The sequence below is a fragment of the Myodes glareolus genome, chromosome 25, assembly GCF_982192425.1.
Source record: "Myodes glareolus chromosome 25, mMyoGla1.1, whole genome shotgun sequence".
Taxonomy (NCBI): Eukaryota; Metazoa; Chordata; class Mammalia; order Rodentia; family Cricetidae; genus Myodes; species Myodes glareolus.
In genome coordinates, this window is record NC_142050.1 from 39,976,966 (window position 1) to 40,000,329 (window position 23,364).

Sequence of the window (23,364 nt, forward strand, 5' to 3'; positions counted from 1 at the left end):
AGAACACGTATTCTGTGCTCAACAGTAGAAAGAGGTGGACACACAAAGTCTGTAAGGTTCTAGTTAGCAAAAAAAAAAAAAAAAAAAAAACATGTGATTGATGTGCCTTGGGTAGATCTTCCATAGCATGATTGCAATTTTTACACAGGATTAAGATTTTACAGCTTCTTTAATGGGATAGAGAAGTTCAGATTTTCTAGGTTATTTCACCTAAATAGCAAGTAATAAATTCAAATAATAAATAATATGGAGAAGAGCTAATTCCTGAAGAGCAGACAGCAACGCTTCACTCCATCTCTAAGGGCGTCTTTGACTTTATCATTCCGAAGAGTGAAGATGAAGGGGTTCAGGAAAGGGGTTACCACAGACACCAGTAGCGAAGCCACCCTGTTGTATTCAGTTGCCTGTGTTTGCTTGGGCTTCACGTACAGGAAAAAGCAGCTGCCATAGCCAAGGATAACAAAAGTGAAGTGGGAAGCACAGGTGGAGAAGGCTTTCTTCTGGCCAGAGACTGAGGGAATCTTGAGGATGGTGGCGATGATATAGGTGTAGGAGACAATTGTTGGAATTAGGGATCCAATAATAATGAAAACAGCCATTAGGAAAAGAATGAACTCTGTGAGAACGGTGTCATCACAAGATAGTTTGAGCAGTTGACCTCAGTCACAGTAAAAATGATCTAACAGATTTGATTTGCAGAAAGTAAATTGGAATGTGGCATAGACTGGCCAGATTTCAGAAAGGAAACCAAATACCCAACACACAATCACTACCCAGATGCAAGTACGACTGTTCATGATGACACTATACCTCAAAGGGTTGCAGACCGCCACGTAACGGTCCACAGCCATCGCTCCTGGTATTGCGAACTCAGTAGTCCCTAAAGACAGATAAAGGAAGAGTTGGACAGCACATTCAGTCAGGGAGATTGTCTGGGTTCCAGGCAGCAGCAGTCCCCAAAGCATCATGGGAACAATTGTTGTTGTTACCAGGATCTCCAGGAAAGAAAGGTGGGCAAGGAAAAAATACATGGGGGACTGTAGATGTTTATCAACACAGACGATTATGATGATGATCATGTTTCCCAACAAAGTCACTGAATAGAAGGAGAAGAATATGGTAAAAAGAACGTGGTGTAGTTCTTGGGATCCAGGGAAGCCTAGCAGGCAGAATTCAGTAGCACTAGAGAAATTGTCCATCACTAGATTTTGACTGTTGTTAACAGGTTTGATATCTGTAAGCAGATCCTGCTGGTCTTGGGATTGTCCTTCTGCATTCCAGCGAAAGGTTAAAGCAGAGAACTTTGAGCCCCAGCTCTCCACAATACCACACAGAGCAATCCAGACGCCAACAGGACAAAGGCCGACATCTAGGGCCTGTGTTTTTGCCGTCCTCAGATTTTTAAACATTTCAAAACGTCAATATCTCTGCATGAAAACTCTGTGATGTTGATGCTTTCTCAAGGCAGAGTCGTTTTTTTCTAACCTTGTTTTCCCTCAAAGTCCTAAAAATAATGAAAGATGATAGCTGCTACAGTTAAGATGCTAAAGTATCAGAAGCTCTCTCCCTTATTTCTTTTATCTTCTTAACCCTCAAAATCTTCTTTCCAACCCCTTCCCCCAAACAAGACAGCATGCTCATCAGTGAACTCCACTTTTCTTCCTAGTACTTATTACCTGATATCATGTGTCTGTTTATCCTCTTCCTTCAATATTAAATAACATAACAAAGAAGCAGACAAGTAGAAAATTCCTACCATGCGGAATTTATATTCAAGGGGAATGTATGTGTTTAAAATGCACAAAAAGTAAGTAGAATATATAATAATTAATTCACTAATCGTACCATGTAGAAAAGATGACTAGGAGATTTAATTTTATTTATTTTTCAATTATGACATTAGAATATTAATTCTATGAAAGCGACAACTTCAAACCAGTGTTCTAAGACTGGAATATACAATTTACAATATATAATTTATACAATTTTATATATATATATATATAATGTATTTTTGACCCCCATAAGCACTCTGGGATTTTTCAGCTGATGAGTGAATGGGTGGGTGATATAAGTCATACTTGTCTGGGACAAGACCAGTACAACCATATCCCCTCAGTCCTACACACCTTAGCTTTGCCTCCTGTCTCACATCAGCCCTGCCCTTTCTTTAATTGCCCTCTCAGTTTCTCAGTGGCTGTTTTACTAATGGACAGGCTCAGACTTCAAGGCTAGTAATGGTTGGAGGGGATCGATATCTGTCGTGCTTTCATAGCCTTTGGATACCAGCAGAAAATGAAGAAAACACACAAAGCAAGAAGTTCTCTGATTAGTCTTAGAGCAGCACAGGGCTAAAAGAGCATGCTATGTGGAGGACTTGGGCTGAACCAGTCCACTCTGCAGCTTCCTTCCCCCGTCCACAGCTCCATTTTCTTCAGCTTTTACAAGACATCCAAGTCCCAGATGGCCCACCCCAATCCCTCTAGTTTCTCCTTCACAGAGGCAGAACTTGAAGAAATCACTGACCTATTCAGAGGGGCTTCATGTTGCTTCTGATGTTCTATGGACTCAATAGAAACAAAGTCCTGCCTGGCCGGAACCTACATTTATGGTGAGGAGAGCGGTGGATCTATAGGAGCTTAGGAAGAAGTCTAGCAATAGAAGTCCTGGACAGACTTGAGAATTTGTTCCTCTGTTCTCTTCCCTCCCCCCATTTCCCTCCTTCCCAAGGGAACTTAGTCACTGAGATTTATCTTCTTAATTAACCCAAGCTCAGTGAGTTCCCTCAACAATCCATCTGGGGAGATAGGGAAAAAAGTTTTAGTTATCTTTGTTTTCAGCCAATTAGGTTTCAGAACTTTTCTAAGTCTTTTAGGAACAAACCCTGAAATCTTGTTGATGCTATACTTCTTAATCGAAGGTTGACTTCCCACCAGGACCCCAAACCTGTTGTCTGGAATGTGTCTCAGCCTCAAGCAGTTCATCTTCTTAGTTCATTATCTCAGGCTCTTCCCACGATTCTAAGTTTTCAGAGCCCCAATCAGCTCCACTTGAAAAGACACTGCAATTTTTCTGGAAAATAAATGCTAATATTTCCCAATGCCTATATCACTCAAGCTCAGTGAAAGCCTCAAATCCTCCATCTGTGCGGGGAACTGTGGCGCCTAGTCTCACTCAGATCACCTGTCTAGTGGGTTTCCTTGGAACAAGGCACCTGTGGAAAGTTCTCTCACTTGGCAAGGACAGCATCGAAATTTGCAAAACTCATGCAGCTTGCAGGCTCTTTTCTCCCTCGTTATATTGGTGACTCTTTGGGCGGTTTTTAGTTTTACTTTGTCAGTCCCACATGCAAGAGCTGTAATTTTCTCTGAAAATTCTGTTCTTTCTTGAATTATGTTCCCCCAAGGTTCAGCAGGACCTAATGTTTCTCAAGTCTTTTATCTAGAATTACGGATTACAACTCCTAATCCTGGATGCTTTTCTCACTCAATAGAGACAGTTAGGTACATATGAATAAACAGCACGTAGAACACTAACCGTGTCTCACAGTTCTGGAAAGGGAAATACGGCCTGCATCCACAGAATAAGGAAAAGACATTGAAATACACATAGTATCTACTGTTGAGAATAAGTTCCTTGGACACCAAGCATATAGAATCAATGATAGGATGTAGTATGATCCAATGGGGAAAATGCAATGCAGAATATGGGATGATAGATCCATCTTTACCATACACAGGAGCTTATATTGGTGGAAGAAGTATGGTATAGCGAGAAGCGGAAAGAGTGCCTTATCAAAGTCTGCTTTTCACAGAGAGGTTGAGACATGGGACCGTCTTGTAGAAAAGGGAACTGTATAAAAGCATATCTTGCAGACATGAAAGAATAGTTTGGGTTTGAATATTGTTGTCCTTAAAGCAGTGTATCCATATCTATTACTTTTAACCGTGTAGCCACAAGTAGCTGCCAGCTGACATCAGCGCCGAGAGAGCAAGGATATGCCTGGCTGGATATTTAGTTAAGTCTACAAAAATCCCAAACTCTATGTCTAGCTAAGTTTATGTAGGGGATGGAAAAATGTATTTGGGGAAGCATAAAGGGGAGCAATGGGGGGCTTTCATAATGATTACGATGTATTCCTTACGTATGATGTATTTCTTAAAGTCAAAAATAGAAGCCAATAAGAAAACTATACATGTAACCCTGGTAAGAAAAACTCTGTTGAATTATGAAGATGGCTCAAGTTATTTGGGGCCCCTTGAATGCAATCCATCTGGTGGTCAGAAAGGGGGCCAACACCCTCTCCCTGCCTGAGGACCTCTACCCAAGCCCAGGCTGGACCCTGGCACATGTATTTTTCCAGTGGATCTCACAGTACTGTGACCCTACAGAATATCGTGGAGAAGCTCTACCAGCAAGTCTCCTTACACGCTATAGAATGTCTTGGATTTTCCCTCTTCTAAATATATGTACGTCAGCATGTGCTCCAGCAAGATTCTTGCCATCACTTTCCCTGCGGTGTGTTGCTGAGTCCCAGCTGGACCACTTCCAAGTGGGGAGAGCAGAAGGAAGCCTCTGCAGACAGCTATGCTCACAACCTGGAGGAGCTGACAAAATGCAAATCAGAAATCTGTTTGGTGCTGGAGAGAGCAGAAAGTGTGCGCGTTATAAAACATTTGTCTGAGTTTCGGTTCTCATTTTAAGTATGCCTATTCATTCTGAAATGTCAATTGGCACCTAAGGGGATAAATTGGGAATAATTTTCTTTCCTGATTTTTTTTTTAAAAAATTGCTAAAGCCCAACCAGCTTGCTATGTAATTTTAGAGAGCATTTCTAACTATGGATCTCCATATTCTTTTAAAACGAGTGCTGTGAAAATCTGTTGAACAACCTTTTCTCTCTCCTTAACAACATATAAAAGACGTAGTTCCCTAAAAGCGTGTATTATTGTACCCTTTCCTTTTACATAATATCCAGTTATACTCATGTTTGATTCTTCACTGGCAGACATATTGTTTACCAGCTTTTATGGTTTTCCATGGTTTTTGTTTTTAAATGATACCTTAAGTACTCTTATATATTTGTAAATACATACACAAATATTTTTAAGGAATAAATTTTTACCGTTGGAATTTCTAGGTCAATATGTAGAGGAATTAAAAACTATTGCTTTCATCTGGTACAAAATTACATTCCAATAAATTTGGATTCATTCCCTTTTGTACCTGACCCACTGTAAAGTGGAGGTGCAATTAAGGTTTTGCTTTAATTATGAATTTTAGAAAACAAATGAATGCACCCTAGTAAAGAAGCCATTTGGTGAAACTGATAAAATGAAAATTCTTTTGAACAATAAGAAGTACGTAAACTAATTCAAAAATAAATAGAACTGAATATCCTTATGTATGTTAAACAAATGAAATTCATTGCTAAAACCTTCCTACACAGAGAGCTGCAGATCCAGATGGCTTGACTGATATATCCTATCAAATATTTAAGTTAAAAAAAATCATGCTAACCTACACTTCTCGTCTTCTAGCAAGTTGAGAAGGGAACACTCTCAAATTAGTCTCATGAGGTCAGAATGACCTCTACACCGAGGGCATCACAGGAAATCAGTCTCCTTAGCAATATTGTAATGAGCACAGGCGAGTGTGAAAAGTTCCCAATCCAGCAGAAAGCAAGGAGAACCCATAGTTAAAGTGTTGTGATTTATCCTAAAAATTCAAAGTTTATTTAACATTAAGTGATAGATCGCGTAATCCAGCGTGTTAACAGAATCAAAGGAGGGAAACTATTGACCATTTCTTGAGGGTCAGGAAGAACACAAGAAGCAAATGCACATCCACTGATTCAGAGTTCTGAGCAAACTAGAAACAGAATAAATCTTCCCTAAACTGTTAAGTAAAGGCAATAAAAAAAAACCACTAACACTAAATATCTCTAAATTTATTAATGAAAGACTTAATGCTGTTTTTATAATTTGGGAATTGAGTTGAAGATATCTATTCTGAACACTACTATTGAACAATGTATTAGAAGTTTTAGCCAATTCAATAACATAAGAAAATTAAATAAAAGCCGTCAGTTAGAAAATAAAAATGAGATTATAATTTATAAATGAGAAATGAGCTAGTCTTATAGTTTGAGATCTATAAATCCACTAAATAATAATTATCAAAGTCACAGACTAAAAGATAGATGTACAAAAACCTATAATACCTCAGTACCTTATCAATTTATTATAAATGAAAAAATTTAAATATGAAAGCATAAAAAAAATGAGGGATATACTTACCACACTATGTATAAAACATATATCTAACATTATGAAGTCCTGCTGAGACAAATAAGACCTAAATAGATGGTCAACTATTCTATTTTCATACATTAGGAGACTCAATTATTTTAGAATATCTATTCTTTTCAAATTTGTATGTCGAGTAAATGCAAGGTTCAGTCAGTACCTTAGAAGGCTTTCATCATATTTAAAAGCTGTCTCCAAAACTATATGAAATGTGAAAAACTTATAGTAGCTAAAATAATCAAGAAAAAACTGGAGGTAGATGATATATAAGTTTAATAGCATAATGCTACAGTAATCAAAGCAAAATTATTTTGGCACAAAATCGTGCAGGTGCTAGAATATATTGATAAATGAGACACAGACTCAAACACTTCAATTGACTGTACACACACTAAATATCGGTACATGGAAGGGGCAATTAGAATTCTTATATATTCTTTATTGGAATGGGCAATGATACAAATAGGCAAATTTAAAATCTAATACACACTTGCTATGTTACTCTTAGATATTTTCCCAAGGTAAATGACAACACATGTCCCATGAAAGACCCATTTAGGAATGGTGACAGCAGCTCAGTCCATAAGTAACTCTGGTGACTCAAATAATAACAAGTATATAGACAAATAAGCTGTGGTGTATTCATGTAGTGGAATGCCATCAGACAATTAAGAGTAATGGAGTATTGACAGAAGTGTTATTACAAGTCATGACAGGTATCTGAAACGTTATATTAGACCAAAGACTGAAAGTATCGACAATCCCAGAAATAAAAATAATATCTAATGTAGCAAAAAGCAAACGATTAGCCAGGCATGGAAAGAGACTTGGAAGGGGCACCAGGGAAGCTTTTGCATGCTCGATGTGTTCTACCACTTGATTGTGGTGTAGACAAAGCATGTGCAGAAATACATTAAAAAAAATCATTGCAATTTGAACTGAAAGCAGCATTATTTAGTGTATATAATTTATCCCACACTATGTTGAAAACATTTAAAAAATAAATACAAACATAACAAAGGATTTATCTTATTTTTGTGGAATAATGGGGAGAGACATGAGGTAAAGGTGGGGGAGAAATGAAGACAACATTGATGAGAATCAGGGTGAGAATAAAAAAGCTGTTGGGGGATTTCCTTCCCTCCCTCCCTCCCTCCTTCCCTGCCTTCTCTCCTTCCTTCCTTCCTTCCTTCCTTCCTTCCTTCCTTCCTTCCTTCCTTCCTTCCTTCCTTTCTTCTTTCCTCCCTCTCTCCCTCCCTCCATCTCTCCCTCCTTCCTTTCTTCCTTCCTCTTCCTTCCCTTCTTTCTTTCTTCCTTCCTCCCTTCATTCCTTCCTTCCTTTTATATGTGTCATGTGTGTGTGTGCACGTGTGTGAGTATATGTGCGTGTGTTCTATGTGTGTGCTTACCTATGCAGGTCAGAGATTGACATCAAGATGCCTTTTCTCAGTTACTCTCTGCCTAATAATTTTAAGACAGGCTCTGTCACCTAGAGCTTACCATTTTGTTTTCAGCTAGAATGGCCGGCCAGCAACTACTTGGACTCCTCCTGTCTCTGCCCCTCTGTCCTGGGATCTCATTTTGTGTCACCATGGCCAGTTTTTATATGAGTGCTGAAGATCTGAACTCAGTTCCTCACGTTTTGGCAGCGAGCACCTTACCCACTGAGCGTTTTCCCAGCACTCTAGTGAGCCTCTGCAACATAGGCAACATCAGTTCTCTTGATCAAAATCCTTCTCACTGTCACCAGGCTAAAGCCCAGTTTCTATAAGGCCCTGTGTGATACGCAGAAATGTTTTTCTCTATCAAAATCCAGCACCACTCCTACTCTACCCACTGTCAGCCATAATCCCTGACACATCCCACTTCCTTCAAGGGCTTTAGCCCATTTTGTTCCATTGACCACCCTCCAAGATTTCCATAGTAACACCAGGTGTCAAGTAACCACCACTTACGCAAATGTTCTCTATAATCTCTACAAACATGCCTGAGGCCCATGGCACACGTTTTCCAGTGTTCTTAGAATAAATGCTACAGTGTTTTGTTATGACTCTATACAGGACTAAGATATTCTTTCTTTCAGCCCACACCTGAAAATCTTTTCATAATTACCATGTAAAAGAGAGAGCCTCCCCAAGAGTGTGTATTTCATCTAAGACTGCCTGCACTCAAAGCCCCACTGATTCAGACAAAGACATAGCCAGATCCTAACTTTCACCTATGAGTAACAATTCAGGGAAACTGTGAAAAGTCGTTCTAGCTCTGAACTTTCCATGGATTGAAACCTTTGAGACAACCTCGTTACCTTGCCCACAAATCTCCCTCACTTCCAGATCTTAGACAACCATGTCGTTTCCTTCTCACTAGTCATCACTGTGTATGTGCACACACATGTATCCATGTACACATGCATGCATGCACACATACATATACTTTTTCTTTTTTGTTACTTTTCTTTTTCTTTTTCAGCAAGGGTCTAACTATGTTGACTGCTCTAGCACCAAGCTAAAATGTGTGACTCTTCTGTCTCAACCTACCAAGTAATAAAATGCTTGTTAGATAACTTCAGTCTTTATCAAATATGTTTCATCAAAGAAGGTATTATATTGACTCTGTTCACTGATACATTCTTACAGTGAAAAAACACTTGTTATTAAGGAACTATTCCTTCATACACATAGTCCTAGCGCTTGGAAGTCTGGGGCAGAAATATCAGCCCACGTTAAAGTTTGGCCCAAAATACAGAGTATGGTCTAATACCTTGTGAGCTACAGAGTAAGTAAGACCTCATCTCAAAAAGGCCAAGTAGAAACAAAATGTTCTTGTTAAATTTTCTTTAATATCAATTTTGAGTAAGATTTATTTCCTATGTTTAGAAATAGTTATATTTCTCCTTAATGAATGGGTTGGTTTGCAAAAGAACTTCAAATAAACCTTTATTTATGATGCTTTTATTTTTCTGTTATTATGCATATGCATAAATATTTCAGCATTATGAGGTTTCATTTAACAGTCTTTAAGGCTCCTGGGAGCTGTGTTTTCTTTAGAAAAAAGCCTACATTCATGCTCCAAAGTAATTTAAAAAATATCTCATTTGCTAGTTTTTACATCCAAATCTGTTTGAACCATCTGGAATTTATTTTTTTTGTAAGCATGAGCTATAGATCCTGGGTGTTTTTTTATTACATGTTCTGACAGTGCGATGTGTATTTTTAGGACAAGGTAATGGAGGAAGGAAGGCAGGGACAGAGAGAAGGAAAGAAGAGAGAGTGAGAGAGCAAGAGAGAGACCTTGTTTAGAAAGTTGCCATGATGTAAAACAAAGCATACGAAACACTCCTCTATCTAGACTTGATCAAGGGGAGTGTGTGTCCTATTTGGCTAGGGCAAACAGAGATTAGAACGACTAATAATAATGAAGATCAAAGAATGTCAGCAATGGGAAAAGCTGTCTTTCAACAGTTTATCTTTTATGTGGTAAATCTGACAGTCAAGATAAACTTGGGACCTTCTTAGGCTTTTATGGCAATTTACTAGCCGAGTTTTAATGTGAAAGCAGACATTCTTGACTCCTGAGTCAACCTATAGGTTGGAAAGAGATGCTGTCAGCAAGAACTCATGTCCCACGCTGTGAGAGCGTCAGTTGAACTAACTTCCAAACGCTAAACCTCCTAGAAAATGTCTTAGAAGAAAATTCTTTATATATTAGTCTGATAATGTAAACCACTCAGTCCTGGATCCTGGAAAGCAAAATGTATCCACTGGTACAATAGTGGCATGGCTACTTCCAGGGTAACCACCCAATTTCTATTGGATATGAGACCTGCTCCATAGGAGAAAATTCCTGCCCAATACTATAAATATGGCCAAAATCCCATGATTGGGAAGTTCATACTCCTGTCTTCTGAGTGTCCTCAAGTTGCATGCTCTTGCTTAGTCTGTAACACTGAGTACATGGTCCGAAGGTCCGGCGAAGGCAGGAAGAGCTAGAGAAAAGCATTTACTAAACAAGTATCCTCCCAGTTCCTTAACATTTTTCATGTTCTTCATATTCCAGAAGACATGTGATTACATATACCTTACACATAATTTTTCATTTAATTTTTAAAACCATTCCCATAATATCGGAACTATTTTTATGGGATAAAATTCCCAGTCTTTATATGGAATGCATCTAGTCAATGAAGCCTTAGTGAACATCTACTGTACAAACGTCTATTTCAAAGCCAAGTCAAAAGTCAAAACACACACACACACACACACACACACACACACATGCATGGCACACATGCAGGTGCACACACACACTGACACTGTGCTTTTAAAGCCATGGGATGAACATGCTTAGCCTCTGGGTGCTGTCTGAAAGAAGAGGTACATGACATTGTTAAGCATAACGTCAGCATCACACAAACCAGAAGGGTTCTCGCTTTCCACAATAAGAACCAAACTGAAGTACTTATATCTTATCACCAGGCTAAATATTCTGAAAGTCAACAAGACTAAAATTTTTTTAAATATTTTTCTGGTTTATTTAACTTTATTTTATGTGTATTGGTGTGAATGTGTCAGATCCCCTGCAACTGGATCTTCAGACAGTTGTGAGCTGCCATGTGGGTGCTGGGAATTGAACCCGGGTCCTCTGGAAGATCAGTCAGTGCTCTTAACCACTGAGCCATATCTCCAGCCCAAGACTAAAATTTTTGGTTTGATTGCTTTGGGGAGCAGGGCAGAAACAGACAGGGAGAGAAGACAGAGACAGGAAAGATGAGCAGCATCAGGAACACTCACTCTAGCTCAGCAGGAGGAGTGTTCTCTGATTTCCCTGCAGACGCCAGCCTTCCGGCTACACATCACCATAGGGACTGCTGCCGCGGAATGTGGAGAGAAGTGCTCTTTCCTCATTAGAGACTCATTCTAAGATTCTGGCGTGTGGTAGTTTGTGAAGTCACTTCTGACACCCCAGTGCCGGTCCTTTTGCTCCACACTTAAAGCCATGTCTTTATGGCAGAACCCGAGGAGCAGAGCAAGAGGCTCTAGTGGTAACCCTGGGCCAACTCCTCAATAAACGTCTTTCGGTGTTTCCTAAGATGCACTGACCAGTTCGAGGCCCGAATGATGTGTTAGGAATGGGTTTAGCTCCAGTCAAAGCTGACCAGTGAAGTTAGACCTGCTGTTTAATAGAAAGTCTCATGCTTTTACTGCTTAAAGATCAAACCCAGTCCCCAAACTCAGAGCTGTGGGAAGTTCCTCGTGGTCATAAAGGAATAGCTAAAGAGTGTCTCCTTGGTGCTCCATTGCCGAGTATATTGTTTTCAAACTCATTAAGTTAACCAGATTAAAATGTGCAGCCTGAAAGAAATATGATGCTGTGCACAGAGAGGGACATAAACACCATCGCACACAGACACCCACATAACTTTCACATTAAAGCATAGTGAGATTAGAAGGGATGGGAAGGATAATGTTCTCTGTCAGCAGTAATGACCCCTATTAGTGAACTCCTCCTCTGTGGCAGCCGCTATCCAGCTTGAAGTGCACAATATCGCCATTGTTTTTATTTTACAATGGAGGTAATTTGGGTTCCAAAAGCAATGATATTGGCCAAGTAGCAATTACTAGTGCCAAGATTGAAACCCGGGGAGTCTGGGATCCATAGTGTCAGCTCCCTCTCACACCAGAGGAGGCAGGGTCGGGGAAGAGGTGCAGCGGGGTGCTGGCTCACTGAGAACTGCCCAGCAGTCTGGACATGTCTCATTAAACCTCCTGAGCATTGTTAGAGCAGCAGCACCCGACCTGTCTTTCCTGGCTCCCAGAGCTTGAGTCTAGATGTCTTCATACATTTCTTCCGGCAGTCACTGTAAGCATGCAGCAGATGGCCACCCCCACTGGATCTCAGTATATCACTGCTCTCCCTTGGTCCACACACAGAATAGCTTTGCTGCTGACAGAGAACTGGAGGTGAGACTCTGTGAGGGTTTTCAGCAGCAGGGCATCCAGAGAGTCAGAGTTTCACGGGTCGTTTGGCCAGTGTTCTGTCCTGTCTCTGGCCATGCCCCAGTCACTAATAACATCAACTCCCTTTGAGGATTTCTGGATGACTTCCATTAGTTCTGACCTCCTTTCTTTCTGCAGTAACCTCCAGTGCCTCGGGGTTCTCCGTTCCTTTTGCCCCCCCTGCTTCCCGGCTGGCTGTCTTGGTCTGCTTAGGACACCGCGCCAGCTTTCTCTCAGCAGTTCAGTGTTTGTTGTTTCCTTTTGTTTTTCTCTTATCTAATTGCTGCTCTTATAACTCTGTCTCTGGGGTCACAATGCCCACACCCCCACTTTGCCTTCTCTGCTATCTGTTCTCTGAACCTCTGCTGTCTTTATCTTTGAACACAAAGAGCAAAAATGTAACACAGTAACAAGGAAAGCGGAGCAGGGCGATCCGGGAGGAATAAGCCCAGCACTTGCCGCTGTGCACTCCCCGCTGAACAAATAAGCAACTCAAGTGTTATAATGCTTAGAACCACTGGGCTTATTTCTCACGACAGTCACATGTGTGTCATTGTCCAGGAAGCAGGCTCTGCTCACAATTATCCTCGGGGAACCAGCCCAATGGAAGCTTTATTTCAATGCATTCTTCTAGCCACAAAGAGAATGGTGGATCAGATCCTGACTCCTAAGGCTTCTGCTTAGGAATGGCCTACATTGTGCCCACCCCCATCAATCTCACCCAAGCAAATCTTGACTGCCCCTGAGCGTAAATGAAGCAAATTCATGTGGTATTCCTACTGAGAAATTACCTTCAGGAAGGCCCACAATATGAGTGAACCCAGGGATGCTGGGTTTAATTTTCAAGTAGTCAGGGTAATTTCAGTGAAACCGCATACTATTGGGGTCATTGCGTTACCATTCTGGGTGTGAGACAGAAGAAATGCAGTTTATAGGTTGGTAAAATTGTAGCTCGGATTTCAGTCCTCAATATATGATGACCTAGAACATAGAGCAAAGTGCTCTGTGGAGACTATATTTTTCTATAAGAAACTAATATAGATATTTTCAAGCCAGGCATGGTTGAAGAGATTCCCAACATCTGGGAAATGGAAGCAGGAAGACAAGAATTCACAGTCACTTATGGCTACCTGGTAAGTTCACTGCCAGCTGGAGTTACTTGTTATTCTATCTCAACTCTCTCTCTCTCTCTCTCTCTCTCTCTCTCTCTCTCTCTCTCACACACACACACACACACCCACACACACACACACACACACACACACACACACACACACTAATTCTTTGATTACTATAAGTCTAAGAATGTGAATTCCTTTTCTATATTTCTTACAATCTTCCCAAATAATCAGCACAATATCTTCTTTTATATAGTGGATAGTAAATGAAGGGCAATTGGTAGTAAATGAAGGGCAAGGGTTATTTACATTAAAGTGGTAAGGCAAGACAACAGAGAAGGTTGAGGTTGAGTCTTTAGGAGCAAACTTTATTCACATTAAACCATGGCAATTGATTAATTATTAATGGCATTAAAAATTGGAAGGGAGTCTTGTCAGGTATAAGAACTGTTGATATTTATCATGGCTAACACTGGAGTCCAATGCATTCGTGATAAATTTGCCTTTCCCTTATTCTTGCCACTTTCTTATTCTGACAAATTAGAACATTAATGAAAATATAGCATTTTCTCCACTGCTCTGCACTTGAGGATGGAAGATATCTGTAGAAAGAAAACAGATACAAATGGGATGACTCGTGTATTAGCTTAGGAAGTCCTCACAGATGAGAGAATGCTTATAGAAATGAATCTTGGGAATTTCCAGGGAAAATGTATGACTCTGAAAAGTAGACATTCATTATCAAATGATACACAAACAAAAATTCATCTCATGTTTTAAATGATGCATTGAAATATATGTAAAAATCTAGGTGGGTTATGTGGTTTTAAAATATACGTGACAAGGACATCAAAAACAGTCAATAATTAATGTCCATTTTATATGTCTCAGAAAACAGTCTGGGATCAGTCACAAAGGGTTAAACTTGGCAAAGCAAGATGGTTCTGAGTCCTTGTAATGTGTATATGGAATCGGGAAATTATAATTTTATTATTATGAATTTTATTTTTATTATCATGAAAATAATTAGGTTTCATGATAGCATCTATTTTTACATAATGATTTTAAAACTGTTATTGCATTCTAAAGATTAAAAATGGGATTTAAAGAAGGAAGTGCTCTTCATGAATGGTTAAAGGTGATCCCAGAAGTCATAGATTTTCAAATCAAATTCCAAGTACTAGGCATAATATGACTGTCTTTAAATTATTGGCCTGATTTGGGCAGTTTGTGTATTTATCCCTAGTGCATGAACTGGCTCTTGTTAGAGCCCATTCCATATGGAGGGATGCCTTACTCATCCTAAATACGGGGGCGGGGGGGACTTGGTCCTGCCTTGAGTGATTTGATGGACGTTGTTGATTTTGCATGGGAGGTCTCAAACTTTCTGAGGAGTGGATGGGAAATGGGGTGGGTGAAAGGTGTGGGGGGAGCAGGAGGATGGGAGGGAGAGGGAACTGGGATTGGTATGTAAAATAAGATTGCTTTTTTTAAAAAATGGTGTATATCTAATAAAGTCTAAAACTATTACTGATTTTGAAAAGGAAAATTATTGACCCAAAGGCCTAGAGTTCCCACAGCATTCCATAAAGTGCCATTGTTCTTGTTTGTCCACCAAAAAGACAGTAAGACTTCACTTCTGAAGGCAACACACATTCTTGAAAAGGGATGCAAAGAAATTAAACTGAAATGGATCTGGACCATTTTCTCTGCTGGCTAGCTCTCACACCACCAGAAGGTGGTATGCAAAGAGTTGGAAGGGAAAACTCACCCCACCCAGCTGTAGATCCCGCATGCTGTAAACGGAACTGTATGAGACACGAGGCCCACTAGTGCAATCGTGGAATGGATATTAAGCTGATAATCAACCACTTCTTCACTGGTTTTGAGCCACATTCCCTAGGAGGGAATATATTCCCGGCGCTGTGGATCTGCTCAAAAGCCTATGACTAAGGTGGCCATGGGCCCTGTGGGAAATCAACCACTGACATTTTATGAAGGGGACACGTAGTAAAACTGCCTTCTGAATATTTATAACTGTAGAGCAGTACAGCTGTCATCCCTAGTCAGGGAAGCCTCCTTCGGCAATGGGTGATGGTCAAACTGGAAACTCACAATGATCCAATTGCTGAGAAGAAGTGAAGGCTGAGGGCGCCACCACAAATGCCACCCCCTCCAAGACCTTGGGAACATCTCAGAGAAGATCTGGGAGAACCTCAGGCTCTAAAGATGTGTAAAGGTGCATTTAGGTGCTTCTTTCTGGTTATGACATGGTTACAGAAATCATGAACACAACAGATGTGACCACCTACATTGAAACTAAAAGAGCATTTTTAAAACAATTTTGTTGTTGTTTCTCCTGGCTTCTTTGAGCCCCCCTTCCATCACGATACACTCCCACTCTGAGTGGTTTCTTTCCCAGTTTCAGCTGTGACCTTTGGCCTCCTTCCTCTCCCTCCTCCAGGTTTGCAACACCACGTGCCGCCATCTGCTGGTCTCCTACCTAGTTTCATTCTATATCACCAGTCTTAAGACTCTTCTTCACATACACACGGTGAAAGTTGGGATCCATAGAATAGAGAGAGCATTTAATGTCTGTGTGTCTGAGTCTTGATTACTTTGCTTAATATAAACTTTCCAGTTCTAACTCATTTTCTTAAAAATGTTTATAGCTTCACTTTCCTTGGTAGCTAAATAAAAGTCCGTTGGGTGTATTTGCCGCATTTTCATTATCTATTCTTCAGTTGATAGATATCTAAGCTGGTTACACTTCCTTGCTGTTATAAATATTGCAGCAATGATTTTATTTGTTCTGTGCTTTTAGTCACGCCTATGACTCAGGTGATAGCTTGTCACAGGAAGCAATATGTCTGCCTACATTGGACATGGACTAAGAAGGGGGAGGCACTGTGATAAGAATAGCCTGGACTTTGAATGCTATAACTTCTTCCTCTCAGAAAAGGGAATGAAAGGGAAGAGGATGGCTTAGTGACGTCTCTTCCCTTCATGATCAGAAAGCAAAATAGCCTGAACATTAAGACAAGAAAATGTTGTTGACTTATTGTAACTGCTTTTTAAAAATGCCATGCGTGTTTGGACATTATCCTCAACCACAACAAATGGATCGTATCCTTCTTCTATGACTTGAACTGTTTGGACAAGTAAGGTGTGGCAAAAGCAACACCTTGATATCTTAGGGCAGTATAGAAATGTTATTCAATGGTGGTGAGCCTGGAGAGGTGAGTTTATGATTAAGAACACTTGTTTGCTTTTCCAAAGGACCAGGGCTCACTTCCCAGAGTGACTGACAAACACCTGTAACTCCAAATGTATGGACTCTGATACTTTCTTTGGCACACATGGGTACCAGCATACATGTGATACATATGCATACATACGGGTGAAAGCACTTATACACAGAAATCATTTTTAAAATGTTACTCAATGAGGGAAGAAAACAGCATAGATCCAAACTAGTCCCTCTGAATGTTGGTGACAGTTGTATGGCTAGGGCAGACTGAGGTGCCACTGACAGTGACACCAGGATTTATCTCTACTTCTTGTACTGGATTTTTGGGAACCTATTCTCTTTGGATGGATACCTTGCTCAGCCTAGATACAGTACAGAGGGCCTTGGACCTTCCCCAAAGCAATGTGCCTTACCCTCTTTGAGAAGTAGATTGGGGGGTGAGGGTGGATTTGGAAGGGAGGTGGAAGGTATGGGAGGAGCAGAGGAAGTAGGAACTGGGATTGGTGTGTATAATGAAAAAAAAGATTGTTTATTTTCTTTTTTTAAAAAGACAAGAAATTGTTTTAAAAACACAACAAAAAGAACAAAAAAGGTTACTCAGTGTTAGCCTTCTTTTATGAAAAGTTTCATTTGGTAACCATTTGCTACCATATAAAGCATTCAATGACCCTGAGTTCACCAGGCTAGTGAGGTCATGAAGTCTCAGTCCCACTAGACTTCATTTGCATACCTCTCCTTGAAGTATCACACAATGGGAAGAAATCATCTCGAATCCCCCAGAGTATTCACCCAACACTGAAGACTTTCCATCTTGCTGCTTGGTATCGAAGACTCCTGTTGATGAGCCCTCATCCAAATACTTTATGCAAACATTTTTAAGACATAAAATAATCACTGATGTTTTGAGCTACTAGAAATCGATGGTTGGAAATAGTCAACATACAACTAGAAACCACCACTTCTTCCCGAACCTCGTAGGACTTTGCCTACCATTCTGCCTTACAAGGATTTTTATTAGTCTGTTAATGTGCCAGAGTTGAGGGTTGACAACCTCCTCCTACCTCTGTCTAGAACTGATCTGCAACAATGTGCTGAGAAACCACGGGATATGAGGCAGAGATACAGAAACACTCTCAGTCAGAGCAATGGCATGGATCTCTGGGAGCTAGCAAATGTAACGAGCATAGTATTCCCGAAGCACATAAAGAAAAGAAAGGAAGGAGTGGTAGCTTGGCAGGTGACGGTCCATTCTGCTAAGTCTTACTACCTGAGCTTTGTACCTGGGAATCTCATGGTGGAAGAAGAGAACTGGCTCCTGTAAGCTGTTCTCTGAGAGCTATGTGTGCACCATGTCATGTGCACATATGCCTGTGAACACAAATACACAGACTAAATAAATATAAAAATATTGACAGAAAATAAAACTCAGAGACTTTCCCTCTTTTCATCAATAAGAGGAGTTAAATTTAGTAAATGCTTTTGTTCCAACTATCAAACAGGATTATCATTTTCATCTACCCCTTTTCTACCACATCACGCTCACATCACTCCAAGCTTGTTTAATGGAACCATTTAGAGAAAAGCATAGATGAGCTGCAATGATATTGGGTCCAAAATTCAATGTTGTGTATCCAAGAAAAGAGGACACCAGAGAACTATTTGACTAAATAGTCTGGCACAGTGTAATGAGATAGAATCTGATAATACAAGTTAAAAATGTCAAGGAAATATGTAGGACATAATCTTAGCATGGATGTAAATCAAAATGTTTTGTTGTAATCCCTGAACTCTCTTCTTTTTTTCTCTAAAAGAAAATGTGCAACCTAGGATGATATTTCTAACGTCCTCTTGGAACATATGCATACCCTTTCCGACTTTAAACATTTTCTTTAGAGTTTCAAAAATGCAACAATGATTGCATCAATGACTAACAGAAGCAAGTAGCTTAGGTTTTCAGTGACTGATGAGCAGACATGCTTTGCTTTCTGTGTGCACAAGGGTAACAAGCATGCAGTAAAGCCTTGAGGATGATTATTCCATACCGTCTGACAGTAGAAAAAGAGATGTTTTAGTTTTATATTTCCTAACTCTTTCCAGGTTGCTCTAGAGGGCTGCACCACCTAAACATGGAAACGAGTGAATAGCAGAGCTCATTGAGAGTCAAATTTAACAGCACTATTTTGTGGTATTCCAAAGTTCTTTTCACTTCTGTAGTCTCAGGGAATGAGGATGAAGACGTTAAGACAAAGGGTCACCATGAAAATCAACAGAGAAAAGCTTCGTGTGCTCAACTATCATTTGTTTGGGTTTAACACACAGGAACAAACAACTGCTGTAGACACTCACAGCACAGGTGAAGGAGAAGGCCAGAGTGGCAGATTTCTCTCAGTCAGAAATTTCAGGTGTTCATATAGAAGTCAATCATAGTGGTCAAAGAAGCAGAAACAATGAAAGTCCCCACTAAAAAGAGATTAAAGTATGTGATGAAAAGAAATTGCTAAGGGAGGAATCCGTAGGAACTAAAAACTCCATCTATTCAGATAATCATGAGAATGGGTATATTTTCCTCTTCACCTTAACTTTAAATAAAGGAAGAAATTAAGAAAATGGACACATGATGGGTCTTCAATGTTGAGGAATCCCAGAAGATGAAATACGTGACAGTAGAGTAATTATTTTAGTACCCAAGTCCCAGCATTTCCTGTTTGGAAAGACTGTAGAAGAAACAAAAATTAACAGTGTTCGACATACTTCTGATCTCAAAGGAAATGTGGACATTCTTAAGATCATATTCTTAGCATATGATAATTGCTTTGAGTATGCAATAGAATTAATTCTTCATAATTCTTGATAAATACATAAATTGTAAACAAATGAACGAATCTGCTAGAGAAGGGGCTCTCCAAACACTAAAGCTACACCAGAGTCATCCTAATGGGTAGAGCAATAGCCCGTTAATGATGTCATACACTCCTCACTGGAAGCCTTGACTCTGTTGTTTCATGTAACAAAAATACCATGGTAGAACCTTACTAAGATAGATCTATACACATACATAAAAAGAGTCAAAGAAAAGACAACAATTCCTCTTCTAGATGCATAGCTATCAAATCAAAAGCCAAGTCTTAGAAATGGATTGTTTTTGTAGATATTGTTCAGTTTGGTCTTTAAAATCCTCAAACATTACAAGCTGTACTGCCAAATCTCTTGATTACCTTCCAAAACTTGACAGAAATACTTTATTTCTAGAGATACCACAGATTTGTTTCCTAGAACATGGAGAAAAAAAATCCGGTACTCATATAGAAGCTTTATCCTTATTGGTTAAGGCTTTCATGATGGTGTATAGCACTATGAACACTACCAGAGAAGAGAAGTAATCAGCACTATTACCAAGGTGTGGATCCTGTTAGCTACAATAACAACTAGCCTGGTAAGAGAAGCCCACTGGTGCCATAGTGGCACGATTGCTGAAGGAGTAACCAAATACTTTATAATCGATTTAAGACATGTTCTATAAGATGAAAACCACACCTGGCACCATTATCAGGCCAAGAACCTATGTCAAGGAAGATCAAATACCTTAGGAGAGCACCTACTACTGTTATTCTGCTGAATGAACATAGTATTAAAACATACCTAATCATCTGCCATTGCATTCACGGATTAAGGCATCTCTCAACTCTTATATCACAGAAGCTTCTGTTCATAGTTTCTGATAATTAACACAGTGACTCAAAACTAACCGGATAAGATGCAGAAAGCAAGAGACTGCAGAATCTTCAGCCTTAAAATATTATATATACTCCACCCACACACATAATCCCAAGACTGAGGTATCAGTAAGGAAAATGAGGTGAAAAGAGTGTAAGAGCCAGATATGGTGGTGGATGAATATAAGAAAACAGTGTCTCCTAATGTGATAGGGCAGCTACACATATACACTCACAGGGTTGTGAAACCATTAATAAGACCTACACAAGCCAAAGTTAGGCCAAATTCCATCATAAATATGGGAATTAGACATGAAGCACCATTGTTAGCATAGGAGCTATTGACATTTTTTAGCTGATGAGAGAAGGGTCAGTTTTCTATAATCATATAGCTCTTGATAAGTAGGCCACATTTCAGTGGAAGGCCACATTTGCAAGAATATTTGACCAACACAAATACGGTGTGAGGGGGAAAAATAACAAAGTCAGGTAGTAAGGGAGGAGGGGATGGATCTGGGAGATTTATAGGATAGAGGATGAATACGGCCGAAACCTTTTAGAAGAACTCAGAGATAAAACTGTTGCAACAATAAGTAGGGCTCTGGAGATGTAATTAAGTGAAAGACTTTGACAAGGGGGCTGTCTTCGGTGATCTAAGGCAGGAGGCTCTACTCCACTGGATGTGTCAACGTGGGGTACTTCTCCAGAAAGTTTCCCAGAAACCTTTGTGAGATCTGTAGTAGGAAGAGGTGGTGGAAAGAATGGACGTAGACCAACAAAGCCAAACCCTGAAGGTCCCATAACTCCATTCTGTGTATGCTTCAGTACTCCTGTCTCCAACACTCATGTCCACCTGCCTGAACTTCCTAGAAGCAATATATTCCTTTTTTCATTATCTTGTTTCTATTACTTTATTTCAGAACTGCATGCATGGATATACTGCATCTTGATTCTATCTGATCTCCTCAAACACTTTCCAAAATCTCCCAACTACCTATACACCCTCTTTATTTTTCCTTATAATTCCCTGAGTCTATTTAGTGCTGCCTTGATGTGGATGAGTGGAGGGCTATCCATGGAGCAGGGCAACCTGAGAGAGGCCCAAAGAAAACTGACTCTCCCTCCTCTGGCAGCCATCAACAACTAGGGATTCTCAATTAGAAGTGGGGCCTTGTGCGTCTTCCCTACCCAAGCTGGTGTTTTAACTGGCTTGATCTTGTGAAGCTCTTGTTCTGGCAAACACAGTTCCTATGAGTTCCTGAATGCATTGGCCCTCTGGTGGTCAGAAGCTGGTATTCTACAGCAGGCCTCCCCAACCTCTGGCTCTTGGATTCTTTCTACCTCCTCTTCTTCAATGTTTCCTTAATGGTTGGGAGCCAAATACTTTCCCCATTCTTCATGATGTAAATTAATCTTTATTATTTATGGTTCAGTCCTAAACACTCAATTCTAGGTTCAGATGCTATTGATTTCTGATCAGGTCTTCCCACCTCTGTCTGTGCTTACATTTGAGGCCAACTTGTACTATCTTCATTGCAAAACTTTTGTTTAGGGTCCTTGTGCTATTGTTTCTATTAATGGAGTTGAGCTGGGTGCTAGACAAAGGTATGAATATCTCTGAGATGAAGAGCTGCAACTCAAAAGTTTCTGGGGCCTTTAATCCTGGAATGATCCTGGATGCTCTGCCCTTCTTCTTCAACTGAGCATCTTTTCATAGCATTTCAAGAAAAAGCCTTCTATGTGACCTGAGTGAGGTAACCCAGACCCAGAAAGATAATTATCATATGCACTCACTCATAAGTAGTTTTTAAGCATAAAGCAAAGAAAATCAGGCTACAAATCACAATCCCAGAGAACCTAGATAACAAAGAGGACTCTAAGAGAGATATACATGGGTCTAATCTACATGAGACGTAGAAAAAAAACCAAGATCTCCTGAGTAAATTGCGAGTATGGGGACCATGGGAGAGGGTGGAAGGAGAGGGGAGAGGCAGGGAAGGGTGCAGAGAAAAATGTAGAGCCCAATAAAAATCATATCACTTTTTTTCCTTCCTAAGTGTTAATTCCAGCTGCTCTAATATCTTTCCTCATCAAAGCCTCTCTTTTTTCTATCCCATTGTTAATCAGTTTTTGTCTCCTCCCATTGCTCTTCCTGTTCCCTGTATGTGTTCTGCTAATTCCCTCTTTCATGATTAGCAATTCTTTGCCTATGGCATTATCTCTTGTTTTCCTTTTGTGCAGAGATCCAGTACTTAAATCCTGGTAGGTAAGAACCATGTCTCTGAGTCTGTCATCTCCTCTTGGGTTTCTCATTCTTTGGGCAGCAGCAATTTCTTCATCCTTCTCTACACTTTCTTCACAGCATCATGGGACATATTCTCACAATGGTCATAGACAACAACACCCTACACACTTGAATGTACCTCTTTTTGATTGTTTTTTCTCTTGGAGATACTGATGACTTCAACTATGGTGCCAAGGCTGAACTTTGATCTGCTGATCCAGGATAAAGTCATCTTCATTCACTCATGGTCCGTTTCTACCTTTTTTCACCCTGTGTTCTACTTCCTTCCTGTCTGTCGTAGCCTGAACCATTCTCTGACCTCTCACTATGTTTTCTTTAATGAGATAGACTGAAATTTTAGTTCCATTTTCCTTCCTTGACTCAATTATAGCATGAAATTAAAAAATAATTTGGTTACTAAGAAACAATGACTGAGAGAAAAATGGTATCAGTTTCATTTTAACTTAATCTAAGATTTTCTATAATAACCTTAATTTACCTCATTCCAACAAAAACTTTCATTAAATATATCTTAATTTATCAAACCATACCTCCAATTTTGGGACTATAAATTATAAGCAAGAGCATATTCATTAGATACCAGCACTATTTGTTGAAAAAAATCCAACTTTAAAAAAATGTCTACTTGAGGAATTGACTGGGGGAAAGGGAAGTGGGAAATTATGTACCTATAT

At 39.8% G+C, this 23,364-nt stretch overlaps 1 protein-coding gene across 1 annotated transcript; it reads right to left on the reverse strand.

Moving 5' to 3' along the window:
- Window positions 1-257: 257 nt before the first annotated feature.
- Window positions 258-1,409, reverse strand: LOC146889630 (olfactory receptor 9A4-like). Its single transcript, XM_085683550.2, is given in 1 exon segment — window positions 258-1,409. A coding segment is annotated over 1 exon segment (1,152 nt).
- Window positions 1,410-23,364: the final 21,955 nt, after the last annotated feature.